Source organism: Tachyglossus aculeatus, chromosome 1 (assembly GCF_015852505.1).
Source record: "Tachyglossus aculeatus isolate mTacAcu1 chromosome 1, mTacAcu1.pri, whole genome shotgun sequence".
NCBI lineage: Eukaryota > Metazoa > Chordata > Mammalia > Monotremata > Tachyglossidae > Tachyglossus > Tachyglossus aculeatus.
Window position 1 is genome coordinate 7,843,461 of NC_052066.1, and position 15,618 is coordinate 7,859,078.

The window sequence follows — 15,618 nt, forward strand, 5'->3', positions numbered from 1 at the left end:
TCCTCTGTAAAATGGGGATGAAGACTATGAGCCCCCCGTGGGCCAACCCGATCACCTTGTAACCTCCCCAGCGCTTAGAGCAGTGCTTGGCACAGAGTAAGCGCTTAACAAATACCATTATTGTTATTATTATATTTACTGCTTTTCTTAATGATGTGCATCTAGCTTTAATTCTATTTATTCTGATGACCTGACACCCGTCCACATGTTTTGTTTTGTTCTCTGTCTCCCCCTTCTAGCCTGTGAGCCCGCTGTCGGGCAGGGACCGGCTCTCGATGTTGCCAACTTGGACTTCCCAAGCGCTCAGTACAGTGCTCTGCACACAGTAAGCGCTCCATAAATAATAATAATAATGATGGTATTTGTTAAGCGCTTACTACGTGCAAAACACTGTTCTAAGCGCTGGGGGGATACAAGGTGATCAGGTTGTCCCATGTGGGGCTCCCAGTCTTCATCCCCATTTGACAGATGAGGGAACTGAGGCCCAGAGAAGGGAAGGGACCTGCCCAAAGTCACCCAGCTGACAATTGGCGGAGCCGGGATTTGAACCCCTGACCTCTGACTCCAAAGCCCGGGCTCTTTCATGGTTGAATGAATGAATGAATGAATGGTGGGTGACCTTGGGCAAGTCACTTCAATTCACTTATAATAATAATAATAATAATAATAATGATGGCATTTATTAAGCACTTACTATGTGCCAAGCACTGTTCTAAGCGCTGGGGAGGTTAAAAGGTGATCAGGTTGTCCCACGGGGAGCTCATAGTCTTAATCCCCATTTTCCAGATGAGGGAACTGAGGCCCAGAGAAGTGAAGTGACCGGCCCAAAGTCACCCAGCTGACAATTGGCGGAGCCGGGATTTGAACCCATGACCTCCGACTCCAAAGCCCGGGCTCTTTCACAATTGAATGAATGAATGAATGAATGAATGCTGGGTGACCTTGGGCAAGCCACTTCAATTCACTTATCCATCCCTGTGCTTAGTACAGTGCCCGGCACATAGTGAGCACTTAACAAATACTATTAGAGAAGCAGCGTGGCTCAGTGGAGAGAGCACGGGCTTTGGAGGCAGAGGTCATGGGTTCAAATCTCAGCTCCCCCACATGTCTGCCATCATTATTATCCAGCGCTTAGAACAGTGCTTTGCACATAGTAAGTGCTTAATAAATGCCATTATTATTATTATTATTATTATTATGACAGCCACATGCCTGCCATCGTTATTATCCAGCGCTTAGAACAGGGCTTTGCACATAGTAAGTGCTTAATAAATGCCATCATTATTATTACTATTATTATTATGATTATGATAGCCACATGCCCGCCATCGTTATTATCCAGCACTTAGAACAGTGCTTTGCACATAGTAAGTGCTTAATAAATGCCACCATTATCATTATTATTATTATTATTATTATAGCCACATGCCTGCCATTGTTATTATCCAGCGCATAGAACAGTGCTTTGCACATAGTAAGCGCTTAATAAATGCCATTATTATTATTATTATTATTATGATAGCCATATGCCCGCCATCGTTATTATCCAGCACTTAGAACAGTGCTTTGCACATAGTAAGCGCTTAATAAATGCCATTATTATTATTATTATTATTATGATAGCCACATGCCTGCCATCATTATCCAGCGCTTAGAACAGTGCTTTGCACATAGTAAGCGCTTAATAAATGCCATCATTATTATTATTATTATGATAGCCACATGCCTGCCATCGTTATTATCCAGCGCTTACAGCAGTGCTTTGCACATAGTAAGTGCTTAATAAATGCCATTATTATTATTATTACTATTATTATGATCGCCACATGCCTGCCATCGTTATTATCCAGCGCTTAGAACAGTGCTTTGCACATAGTAAGTGCTTAATAAATGCCATCATTATTATTATTATTATTATTATTATGATAGCCACATGCCTGCCATCGTTATTATCCAGCGCTTAGAACAGTGCTTTGCACATAGTAAGTGCTTAATAAATGCCATTATTATTATCATTATTATTATTATGATAGCCACATGCCTGCCATTGTTATTATCCAGCACTTAGAACAGTGCTTTGCACATAGTAAGCGCTTAATAAATGCCATTATTATTATTATTATTATGATAGCCACATGCCTGCCATCGTTGTTATCCAGCGCTTACAGCAGTGCTTTGCACATAGTAAGTGCTTAATAAATGCCATTATTATTATTATTACTATTATTATGATCGCCACATGCCTGCCATCGTTATTATCCAGCGCTTAGAACAGTGCTTTGCACATAGCAAGCGCTTAATAAATGCCATTATTATTATTATTATGATAGCCACATGCCCGCCATCGTTATTATCCAGCGCTTAGAACAGTGCTTTGCACATAGTAAGTGCTTAATAAAAGCCATCATTATTATTATTATTATAGCCACATGCCCGCCATCGTTATTATCCAGCACTTAGAACAGTGCTTTGCACATAGTAAGCGCTTAATAAATGCCATCATTATTATTATTATTATTATTATTATTATTATTATGATAGCCACATGCCTGCCATCGTTATTATCCAGTGCTGAGAACAGTGCTTTGCACATAGTAAGCGCTTAATAAATGCCATTATTATTATTATTATCATTATTATGATTATGATAGCCACATGCCTGCCATTGTTATTATCCAGCGATTAGAACAGTGCTTTGCACATAGTAAGCGCTTAATAAATGCCATTATTATTACTATTATTATTATGATAGCCACATGCCTGCCATCGCTATTATCCAGCGCTTAGAACAGTGCTTTGCACATAGTAAGCGCTTAATAAATGCCATTATTATTATTATTACTATGATAGCCACATGCCTGCCATCATTATCCAGCGCTTAGAACAGTGCTTTGCACATAGTAAGCGCTTAATAAATGCCATCATTAATATTATTATTATTATTATTGATAGCCACATGCCCGCCATCGTTATTATCCAGCGCTTAGAACAGTGCTTTGCACATAGTAAGCGCTTAATAAATGCCATTATTATTATTATTATTATTATTATTATTATTATTATTATTATGATAGCCACATGCCTGCCATCGTTATTATCCAGCACTTAGAACAGTGCTTTGCACATAGTAAGTGCTTAATAAATGCCATCATTATTATTATTATTATGATAGCCACATGCCTGCCACCGTTATTATCCAGCGCTTAGAACAGTGCTTTGCACATAGTAAGCGCTTAATAAATGCCATCATTATTATTATTATGATGATAGCCACATGCCTGCCATTGTTATTATCCAGCGCTTAGAACAGTGCCTTGCACATAGTAAGCGCTTAATAAATCCCATTATTATTATTATTATGATAGCCACATGCCTGCCATCGTTATTATCCAGCGCTTAGAACAGTGCTTTGCACATAGTAAGCGCTTAATAAATGCCATTATTATTATTATTATCATTATTATGATTATGATAGCCACATGCCTGCCATTGTTATTATCCAGCGATTAGAACAGTGCTTTGCACATAGTAAGCGCTTAATAAATGCCATTATTATTACTATTATTATTATGATAGCCACATGCCTGCCATCGCTATTATCCAGCGCTTAGAACAGTGCTTTGCACATAGTAAGCGCTTAATAAATGCCATTATTATTATTATTACTATGATAGCCACATGCCTGCCATCATTATCCAGCGCTTAGAACAGTGCTTTGCACATAGTAAGCGCTTAATAAATGCCATCATTAATATTATTATTATTATTATTGATAGCCACATGCCCGCCATCGTTATTATCCAGCGCTTAGAACAGTGCTTTGCACATAGTAAGCGCTTAATAAATGCCATTATTATTATTATTATTATTATTATTATTATTATTATTATTATGATAGCCACATGCCTGCCATCGTTATTATCCAGCACTTAGAACAGTGCTTTGCACATAGTAAGTGCTTAATAAATGCCATCATTATTATTATTATTATGATAGCCACATGCCTGCCACCGTTATTATCCAGCGCTTAGAACAGTGCTTTGCACATAGTAAGCGCTTAATAAATGCCATCATTATTATTATTATGATGATAGCCACATGCCTGCCATTGTTATTATCCAGCGCTTAGAACAGTGCCTTGCACATAGTAAGCGCTTAATAAATCCCATTATTATTATTATTATGATAGCCACATGCCTGCCATCGTTATTATCCAGCGCTTAGAACAGGGCTTTGCACATAGTAAGCGCTTAATAAATGCCATCATTATTATTACTATTATTATTATGATTATGATAGCCACATGCCCGCCATCGTTATTATCCAGCGCTTAGAACAGTGCCTTGCACATAGTAAGCGCTTAATAAATGCCATCATTATTATGATTATTATGATAGCCACATGCCCGCCATCGTTATTATCCAGCGCTTAGAACAGTGCTTTGCACATAGTAAGCGCTTAATAAATGCCATCATTATTATTATTATGATGATAGCCACATGCCTGCCATTGTTATTATCCAGCGCTTAGAACAGTGCCTTGCACATAGTAAGCGCTTAATAAATCCCATTATTATTATTATTATTATGATAGCCACATGCCTGCCATCGTTATTATCCAGCGCTTAGAACAGGGCTTTGCACATAGTAAGCGCTTAATAAATGCCATCATTATTATTACTATTATTATTATGATTATGATAGCCACATGCCCGCCATCGTTATTATCCAGCGCTTAGAACAGTGCCTTGCACATAGTAAGCGCTTAATAAATGCCATCATTATTATGATTATTATGATAGCCACATGCCCGCCATCGTTATTATCCAGCGCTTAGAACAGTGCTTTGCACATAGTAAGCGCTTAATAAATGCCATCATTATTATTATTATGATGATAGCCACATGCCTGCCATTGTTATTATCCAGCGCTTAGAACAGTGCCTTGCACATAGTAAGCGCTTAATAAATCCCATTATTATTATTATTATTATGATAGCCACATGCCTGCCATCGTTATTATCCAGCGCTTAGAACAGGGCTTTGCACATAGTAAGCGCTTAATAAATGCCATCATTATTATTACTATCATTATTATGATTATGATAGCCACATGCCCGCCATCGTTATTATCCAGCGCTTAGAACAGGGCTTTGCACATAGTAAGCGCTTAATAAATGCCATCATTATTATGATTATTATGATAGCCACATGCCCGCCATCGTTATTATCCAGCGCTTAGAACAGGGCTTTGCACATAGTAAGCGCTTAATAAATGCCATCATTATTATCATCATCAATCGTATTTATTGAGCGCTTACTATGTGCAGAGCACTGGACTAAGCGCTTGGGAAGTACAAGTCAGCAACACATAGAGACGGTCCCTACCCAACAGTGGGCTCACAGTCTAGAAGGGGGAGACAGAGAACAAAACCAAACATACTAACAAAATAAAATAAATAGGATAGATCATTATTATTATTATTATTATTATTATTATTATGATAGCCACGAGTGCCATCGTTATTATCCAGCGCTTAGAACAGTGCTTTGCACATAGTCAGCGCTTAATAAATGCCATTATTATTATTATCATTATTATGATTATGATAGCCACATGCCTGCCATGGTTATTATCCAGCGCTTAGAACAGTGCTTTGCACATAGTAAGCGCTTAATAAATGCCATTATTATTATTATTATTATTATGATAGCCACATGCCCGCCATCGTGATTATCCAGCACTTAGAACAGTGCTTTGCACATAGTAAGCACTTAATAAATGCCATTATTATTATTATCATTATTATTATTATGATAGCCACATGCCTGCCATCGTTATTATCCAGCGCTTAGAGCAGTGCTTTGCACATAGTAAGCACTTAATAAATGCCATTATTATTATTATCATTATTATTATTATGATAGCCACATGCCTGCCATCGTTATTATCCAGCGCTTAGAACAGTGCTTTGCACATAGTAAGCGCTTAATAAATCCCATTATTATTATTATTATGATAGCCACATGGCTGCCATCATTATTATCCAGCGCTTAGAACGGTGCTTTGCACATAGTAAGCGCTTAATAAATGCCATCATTATTATTATTATTATAATAGCCACATGCCCGCCACCGTTATTATCCAGCGCTTAGAACAGTGCTTTGCACATAGTAAGCACTTAATAAATGCCATTATTATCATTATTATTATTATGATAGCCACATGCCCGCCATCGTTATTATCCAGTGCTTAGAACTGTGCTTTGCACATAGCAAGCGCTTAATAAATGCCATTATTATTATTATCATTATTATTATTATGATAGCCACATGCCTGCCATCGTTATTATCCAGCGCTTAGAACGGTGCTTTGCACATAGTAAGCGCTTAATAAATGCCATCATTATTATGATTATTATGATAGCCACATGCCCGCCATTGTTATTATCCAGCGCTTAGAACAGTGCTTTGCACATAGTAAGTGCTTAATAAATGCCATCATTATTATTATTATTATTATTATGATAGCCACATGCCTGTCATCTCTATTATCCAGCGCTTAGAACAGTGCTTTGCACACAGTAAGCACTTAATAAATGCCATCATTATTATTATTATTATTGCCACATGCCCACCATCGTTATTATCCAGCGCTTAGAACAGTGCTTTGCACATAGTAAGCGCTTAATAAATGCCATCATTATTATGATTATGATAGCCACATGCCCGCCATCGTTATTATCCAGTGCTTAGAACAGTGCTTTGCACATAGTAAGCGCTTAATAAATGCCATCATTATTATTATTATTGCCACATGCCCGCCATCGTTATTATCCAGCGCTTAGAACCGTGCTTTGCACATAGTAAGCGCTTAATAAATGCCATCATTATTATTATTATTATGACAGCCACATGCCTGCCATCGTTATTATCCAGCGCTTAGAACGGTGCTTTGCACATAGTAAGCGCTTAATAAATGCCATTATTATTATTATTATTGCCACATGCCCGCCATCGTTATTATCCAGCGCTTAGAACCGTGCTTTGCACATAGTAAGCGCTTAATAAATGCCATCATTATTATTATTATTATGACAGCCACATGCCTGCCATCGTTATTATCCAGCGCTTAGAACGGTGCTTTGCACATAGTAAGCGCTTAATAAATGCCATCATTATTATTATTATTATGATAGCCACATGCCCGCCATCGTTATTATCCAGCGCTTAGAACAGTGCTTTGCACATAGTAAGCGCTTAATAAATGCCATCATTATTATTATTATTATGATAGCCACATGCCCGCCATCGTTATTATCCAGCGCTTAGAACCGTGCTTTGCACATAGTAAGCGCTTAATAAATGCCATCATTATTATTATTATTATGACAGCCACATGCCTGCCATCGTTATTATCCAGCGCTTAGAACGGTGCTTTGCACATAGTAAGTGCTTAATAAATGCCATCATTATTATGATTATTATGATAGCCACATGCCCGCCATCGTTATTATCCAGCGCTTAGAACCGTGCTTTGCACATAGTAAGCGCTTAATAAATGCCATCATTATTATTGCCACATGCCCGCCATCGTTATTATCCAGCGCTTAGAACAGGGCTTTGCACATAGTAAGCGCTTAATAAATGCCATCATTATTATTATGATTATGATAGCCACATGCCCGCCATCGGTATTATCCAGCGCTTAGAATAGTGCTTTGCACATAGTAAGCGCTTAATAAATGCTATTATTATTATTATTATTATTATTATTATTATTATTATTATAAATATGATTTCACGGATGAATGGGGGCGGGAGGGCCCCCCGCGCACCCCCTTGTCCTTCGTCCCACCTTGCCGTAGGCCGAGGTGCAGCGGTGTCGGGCGTAAGCGATGTGGTCCTTGCAGAAGATGCCGGCGCACGCGTCGCACTTCAGGGGCAGGAAATCTGCGGGAATGGGGGGAGAAGCGGGGCTGGATGAGACGCTCCTTTCGGAAAATCTCATTCCATTTTTCCTTTAATAAATAATGATGGCATTTGTTAAGCGCTTACTATGTGCCAAGCTCCGTTCTAAGCGCTGGGGGGGATACAAGGTGATCAGGCGGTCCCACGTGGGGCTCACAGTCGTCCTCCCCATTTGACAGATGAGGTCACTGAGGCTTTGAGAAGTGAAGTGACTTGCCCAAGGTCACACAGCCGACACGTGACGGAGCCGGGATTCGAACCCACGACCTCTGCCTCCAGAGCCCGGGCTCTTCCCGCTGAGCCACGCGGCTTCTCTACGATCAGGTTGTCTCACGGGGGGGCTCACATTCTTAATCCCCATTTTACAGATGAGGTCACTGAGGCGCAGAGAAGTGAAGTGACTTGCCCAAGTTCACACACCCGACACGTGGCGGAGCCGGGATTCGAATCCACGACCTCTGCCTCCAAAGCCCGGGCTCTTCCCGCTGAGCCACGCGGCTTCTCTACGATCAGGTTGTCCCACGGGGGGGCTCACATTCTTAATCCCCATTTTACAGATGAGGTCACTGAGGCGCAGAGAAGTGAAGTGACTTGCCCAAGTTCACACAGCCGACACGTGGCGGAGCCGGGATTCGAACCCACGACCTCTGCCTCCGGAGCCCGGGCTCTTCCCGCTGAGCCACGCGGCTTCTCTATGATCAGGTTGTCCCACGGGGGGCTCACATTCTTAATCCCCATTTTACAGATGAGGTCACTGAGGCCCAGAGAAGTGAAGTGACTTGCCCAAGTTCACACAGCCGACACGTGGCGGAGCCAGGATTCGAACCCACGACCTCTGCCTCCGGAGCCCGGGCTCTTCCCGCTGAGCCACGCGGCTTCTCTATGATCAGGTTGTCCCACGGGGGGCTCACATTCTTAATCCCCATTTTACAGATGAGGTCACTGAGGCCCAGAGAAGCGAAGTGACTTGCCCAAGGTCACACGTGGCGGAGCCGGGATTCGAACCCACAACCTCTGCCTCCGGAGCCCGGGCTCTTCCCGCTGAGCCACGTGGCTTCTCTATGATCAGGCTGTCCCACGGGGGGGCTCACATTCTTAATCCCCATTTGACAGATGAGGTCACTGAGGCGCAGAGAAGTGAAGTGACTCGCCCAAAGTCACACAGCTGACAGTTGGCGGAGGCAGGATTTGAACCCACGACCTCTGACTCCAAAGCCCATGCTCTTTCCACTGAGCCACGCTGCTGGTTGTCTGTCTCCCACTTCTAATAATAATAATAATAATAATAATGGCATTTGTTAAGCGCTTACTATGTGTAAAGCGCTGTTCTAAGCGCTGGGGAGGTTACGAGGTGATCCGGTTGTCCCACGGGGGGCTCACAGGCTTCATCCCCATTTTACAGCTGAGGCAACTGAGGCACAGAGAAGTGAAGGTATTTAATGGTATTGGCGCCTGTCTGCTTGTTTTGATTTGTTGTCTGTCTCCCTCTTCTAATCCCCATTTTCCAGATGAGGTAACTGAGGCGCAGAGAAGTGAAGTGACTTGCCCAAGGTCACACAGCTGACGAGTGGCGCAGCCGGGATTTGAACCCATGACCTCGGACTCCAAAGCCCGGGCTCTTTCCATTGAGCCACGCCACATGTCTGCTGTGTGACCTTGGGCAAGTCACTTCACTTCTCTGAGCCTCAGTTCCCTCATCTGTCAAATGGGGATGAAGACTGGGAGCCCCCCGGGGGACAACCTGATCACCTTGTAACCTCCCCAGCGCTTAGAACAGTGCTTTGCACACAGTAAGCACTTAACAAATGCCATGATTATTATTATTATTCATTCGTTCGTTCAATCGTATTTATTGAGCGCTTACTGTGTGCAGAGCACTGGACTAAGCGCTTGGGAGGTACAAGTGGCCTTGGGCGAGTCACTTCGCTTCGCTGGGCTCTCAGTGACCTCATCTGGAAAATGGGGATGGAGACTGCGAGCCCCCCGTGGGACAACCTGATCACTCTGTATCCCCCCCAGCGCTTAGAACAGTGCTTCGCACATAGTAAGCGCTTAACATAGTAGGCGAGTGCCGACTTGTACTTCCCAAGCGCTTAGTCCAGTGCTCTGCACACAGTCAGCGCTCAATAAATACGATTGATTGATTGATCGATTAACAGATACCATCATTATTATTACTTCAAAGAGGAGAGAACTGAATCCCAAGGTCACAGAGCAGACGGCAGTGTGGCCCAGTGGGTACTGGGCCTGGAGTCAGGAGGTCATGGGTTCAAATCCCGGCTCTGCCACTTGTCTGCTGTGTGACCTTGGGCAAGTCACTTCCCTTCTCTGGGCCTCAGTTCCCTCATCTGTCAAATGGGGATGAAGACTGGGAGCCCCACGGGGCCAACCCGATCACCTTGTATCTCCCCCACCGCTTAGAACAGTGCTTGGCACAGAGTAAGCGCTTAATAAATACCAACATTATTATTACTGTTGTCCGCTGTGTGACCTTGGGCAAGTCACTTCCCTTCTCTGGGCCTCAGTTCCCTCATCTGTCAAATGGGGATGAAGACTGGGAGCCCCACATGGGCCAACCCGATCACCTTGTATCTCCCCCACCGCTTAGAACAGTGCTTGGCACAGAGTAAGCGCTTAATAAATACCACCATTATTATTACTGTTGTCCGCTGTGTGACCTTGGGCAAGTCATTTCCCTTCTCTGGGCCTCAGTTCCCTCATCTGTCAAATGGGGATAAAGACTGTGAGCCCCCCGGGGGACAACCCGATCACCTTGTATCTCCCCCACCGGTTAGAACAGTGCTTGGCACAGAGTGAGTGCTTAACAAATACCGACATTATCATTACTATTGTCTGCTGTGTGACCTTGGGCAAGTCACTTCCCTTCTCGGGGCCTCAGTTCCCTCATCTGTCAAATGGGGATGAAGAGACTGTGAGCCCCACGGGGGACAACCCGATCACCTTGTATCTCCCCCACCGGTTAGAACAGTGCTTGGCACAGAGTAAGCGCTTAACAAATACCAACATTATTATTACTAGTGTCTGCTGTGTGACCTTGGGCAAGTCACTTCCCTTCTCTGGGCCTCAGTTCCCTCATCTGTCAAATGGGGATGAAGACTGTGAGCCCCACGGGGGCCAACCCGATCACCTTGTATCTCCCCCAGCGCTTAGAACAGTGCTTGGCACAGAGTAAGCGCTTAATACCGACATTATTATTACTATTGTCCGCTGTGTGACCTTGGGCAAGTCACTTCCCTTCTCTGGGCCTCAGTTCCCTCATCTGTCAAATGGGGATGAAGACTGGGAGCCCCCCGGGGGCCAACCCGCTCACCTTGTATCTCCCCCACCGCTTAGAACAGTGCTGTTGGAGAAGCAGCGTGGCTCAGTGGAAAGAGCTCGGGCTTTGGAATCAGAGGTCATGGGTTCAAATCCCGGCTCCACCAACTGTCAGCTGTGTGACTTTGGGTAAGTCACTTCACTGCTCTGGGCCTCAGTTCCCTCATCTGCAAAATGGGGATGAAGACTGTGAGCCCCCCGTGGGACAACCTGATCACCTTGTAACCTCCCCAGCGCTTAGAACAGGGCTTTGCATATAGTAAGCGCTGAATAAATGCCATTATTATTATTGGCACAGAGTAAGCGCTTAACAAATACCGACATTATTATTACTACTGTCCGCTGTGTGACCTTGGGCAAGTCACTTCCCTTCTCTGGGCCTCAGCTCCCTCATCTGTCAAATGGGGATGAAGAGACTGTGAGCCCCACGGGGGACAACCCGATCACCTTGTATCTACCCCTGCGCTCAGTACAGTGCCTGGTGCGTAGTAAGCACTTAAATACCACCCCAAAAAAAAAAGTGGCGGAGCTGGTAGTGCTGGCACATAGTAAGCGCTTAACAGATGCCATCGTCGCTGTCATTATTACTAGAAGGCAGGTGGTTCAGAGTCTCAGGCTCTACCCGGTTAACGATGGCGTTTGTTAAGCGCTTACTCTGTGCGAAGCGCTGTTCTATCAATCAATCGCTCAATCGTATTTATTGAGCGCTTGCTGTGTGCAGAGCACTGTACTAAGCACTTGGGGAGTCCAAGTTGGCAACATATAGAGACGGTCCCTACCCAACAGTGGGTTCACAGTCTGCGGGGGGGGATACAAGGTGATCGGGTTGTCCCACGGGGGGCTCACAGTCTTCATCCCCATTGGACAGATGAGGTCTGTTGGCATGACTGACTCCATCTTGGGCATACCAACAGTAGCCCTTTATTTTGGGCATCATCATCATCCTCAATCGTATTTAGTGAACGCTTCCTGTGGATGGCAGAGCACTGGACTAAGCGCTTGGGAAGTCCAAGTTGGCAACATCTAGAGACGGTCCCTACCCGACAGCGGGCTCACAGGCTAGAAGGGGGAGACAGAGAACAAAACCAAACATACTAACAAAATAAAATCATCGTCATCATCATCAATCGTATTTATTGAGCGCTTCCTGTGTGCAGAGCACCGGACTAAGCGCTTGGGAAGTCCAAGTTGGCAACATCTAGAGACGGTCCCTACCCAACAGCGGGCTCACAGTCTAGAAGGGGGAGACAGAGAACAAAACCAAACATACTAACAAAATAAAATCATCATCATCAATCGTATTTATTGAGCGCTTCCTGTGTGCAGAGCACCGGACTAAGCGCTTGGGAAGTCCAAGTTGGCAACATCTAGAGACGGTCCCTACCCAGCAGCGGGCTCACAGTCTAAAAGGGGGAGACAGACAACAAAACCAAACATACTGACAAAATAAAATCATCATCATCATCATCAATCGTATTTATTGAGCGCTTCCTGTGTGCAGAGCACTGGACTAAGCGCTTGGGAAGTCCAAGCTGGCAACATCTAGAGACGGTCCCTACCCAACAGCGGGCTCACAGGCTAGAAGGGGGAGACAGAGAACAAAACCAAACATACTAACAAAATAAAATCATCATCATCATCATCATCAATCGTATTTATTGAGCGCTTCCTGTGTGCAGAGCACTGGACTAAGCGCCTGGGAAGTCCAAGTTGGCAACATCTAGAGACGGTCGGTCCCTACCCGACAGTGGGCTCACGGCCTAAAAGGGGGAGACAGAGGACAAAACCAATCGTACTAACAAAATAAAATAAATAGAATAGATAGGGACAAGTAAAATAAATAAATAAATAGAGTAATAAATATGTACAAGCATCTATCCAGGTGCTGTGGGGAAGGGAAGGAGGTAAGATGGGGGGGGATGGAGAGGGGGAGTGAATGAATGAATAAATATGTTTGTACAGGTGAGGGAACTGAGGCCCAGAGAAGGGAAGTGACTTGCCCAAGGTCGCACAGCGGACAATAGTACTAATAATGTCGGTATTTGTTAAGCGCTTACTCTGTGCCAAGCACTGTGCAGCCCGGAAGCACTCCAGTGTGGATACAGTAACATTAACCAAAGTGGCTCCTCTCTGTCTGGAACGTCCCCATCCTGTGTCCACCGTTACCTCCTTCATTCACTCAATCCTATTTATTGAGCGCTTCCTGGGTGCGGAGCACTGGACTAAGCGCTTGGGAAGTCCACCTTGGCAACATCGGCGGCCGATTTACACCGATGAACTTATTTTGCACCCTACCTGTCACTCATTCATTCATTCATTCGCCCAAAGTCACCCAGCTGACAACTGGTGGTGTTGCGATTCGAACCCATGACCTCTGACTCCAAAGCCCCTCCTCCTTTAATTTCCCTAACCCCGCCCCTTCTCTCCTCAGGCCCCGCCCCCTTTCCCTCCCCGTAGGCACCGCCCCTTCCGGCCCCGCCCCTCCCTTCCTCCAGACCCCGCCCCTTCCCTCCTCAGGCCCCGCCCCTTCCCCGCCCTCTCGGCCCCGCCCCTTTCCTTCCCTAACACCCCACCCCTTCGCCTCACAGGCCCCGCCCCCTCCCTCCTCCATTCTCTCCTCAGGCCCCGCCCCCTTTCCTACCCGCAGGCCCCGCCCCTTCCGGCCCCGCCCCTCCCTTCCACCAGGCCCCGCCCCTTCCCTCCTCAGGCCCCGCCCCCTTCTCCGTCCTCTCCCGCCCACCGGCCCCGCCCCCTTTCCTTCCCTCACACCCCGCCCCTTCGCCTCACAGGCCCCGCCCCTTCCTCACTGAGCCCCGCCCCCTTCCGGTCACGCCTCCTTTCTCCTCCATTCTCTCCTCGGGCCCCGCCCCCTTTTCCCTCCCCGCTGACCCCGCCCCTTCCGGCCCCGCCCCTCCCTTCCACCAGGCCCCACCCCTTCCCTCCTCAGGCCCCGCCCCCTTCTCCGTCCTCTCCCGCCCGGCCGGCCCCGCCCCCTTTCCTTCGCCTCACAGGCCACGCCCCTTTTCCCACTGACCCCGCCCCCTTTCTCGGGGTCCGCCCCTTCCGGCCCTGCCCCTCCCTTCAGAGGCCCGCCCCTTCCACTTTATCCCCCAGGCCCCGCCCACCCCCGCTGACCACGCCCCTTCCTCAGGCCCCGCCCCTTCCGGTCCCGCCCCATTTAATTCCCAGAGGCCCCGCCCCCTTCCCATCACAGGCCCCGCCCCTTTCCCACCCCTCCCCCCGGCCCCGCCCGCACCCCTTCACTGTTTTTCTTCCGGCCCCGCCCCTCCCAGGCCCCTCCCCCCTCTTCCGGCCCCGCCCTTCCTCCTTCCGGCCCCGCCCCATCTCGCCCCTCCCTCCTGCCCTTTCCCAGGCCCCGCCCCCGTGTCCCCTCCCTCCTTCCGGCCCCGCCCCCCTCCTTCCGGCCCCGCCCATCCCCCCCTTCCCCTCCCCCCCCCTCACCCAAACGCTTGCAGCTGGGCTCGGAGCAGTGCGCGCCCACGTCTGGGAACTCCATGGCGACGGGGGGCGGGGGGGAGTCCTCCGCTCTCCTCTCCTCCGCTCCGCCGCGTCCTCCCCAGCGGCGCGATGACGTCACGCCTGCACGCACGACGGACAGACGCACGCACGGCGCGCGCCCTCGCCCCCTCCGCACGCACGGCGCGCGCCCTTACCCCCCCACACTCACGCGAGCACGCACGACGGACGTACGCGCGTACGTCACGCGCCCTTACCCCCCCCCCCGCACGCACGTCGTGTGCCCTTACCCCCACGCACGCACGCGAGCACGCACGCACGGCGCGCGCCCTTACCCCCACGCACGCACGCGAGCACGCATGGCGCGCGCCCCCTGCAGGCACGCACTCACCTACCTCAGAGCTGTAAGGAGGAGCTCTGAGGTGATTGTTTGGCCAGCATCTAGTAATAATTATAATAACAATAAGAATAACGGCACTTATTAAGCACTTACTATGTGCCAAGCACTGTTCTAAGCGCTGGGGAGGTTACAAGATGATCAGGTGGTCCCACGGGGGGCTCACAGTCTTCATCCCCATTTTACAGATGAGGGAACGGAGGCCCAGAGAATAATAATAATAACAATGACATTTATTAAGCGCTTACTATGTGCAAAGCACTGTTCTAAGCGCTGGGGAGGTTACAAGGTGATCAGGTTGTGTCACCCTAGTATAGGCCAGGCACTGTGCTAAGCGTTGGGGTGTGGCTCTGAGCCGCCCCTCTAGCCTGTGAGCCCACTGTCGGGTAGGGACCGTCTCTAGATGTTGCCAACTTGGACTTCCAAGGCGCTTAGTCCA

General features: G+C 46.9%; 1 protein-coding gene across 1 annotated transcript in view; it reads right to left on the minus strand.

Moving 5' to 3' along the window:
• The window catches only part of ZFAND2B (zinc finger AN1-type containing 2B), a 30,084-nt gene extending 15,193 nt beyond the window's left edge, over positions 1-14,891 (minus strand). The window contains exons 1-2 of the mRNA XM_038746752.1: positions 14,768-14,891; positions 7,857-7,951 (exon numbers count right to left, since the gene is read on the minus strand). Of these exons, the coding sequence (XP_038602680.1) occupies positions 7,857-7,951; positions 14,768-14,822 (150 nt within the window). The 5' untranslated portion in view covers positions 14,823-14,891. The remainder of the gene's footprint in view (positions 1-7,856; positions 7,952-14,767) is intronic.
• Between the last annotated feature and the right edge of the window lie 727 nt (positions 14,892-15,618).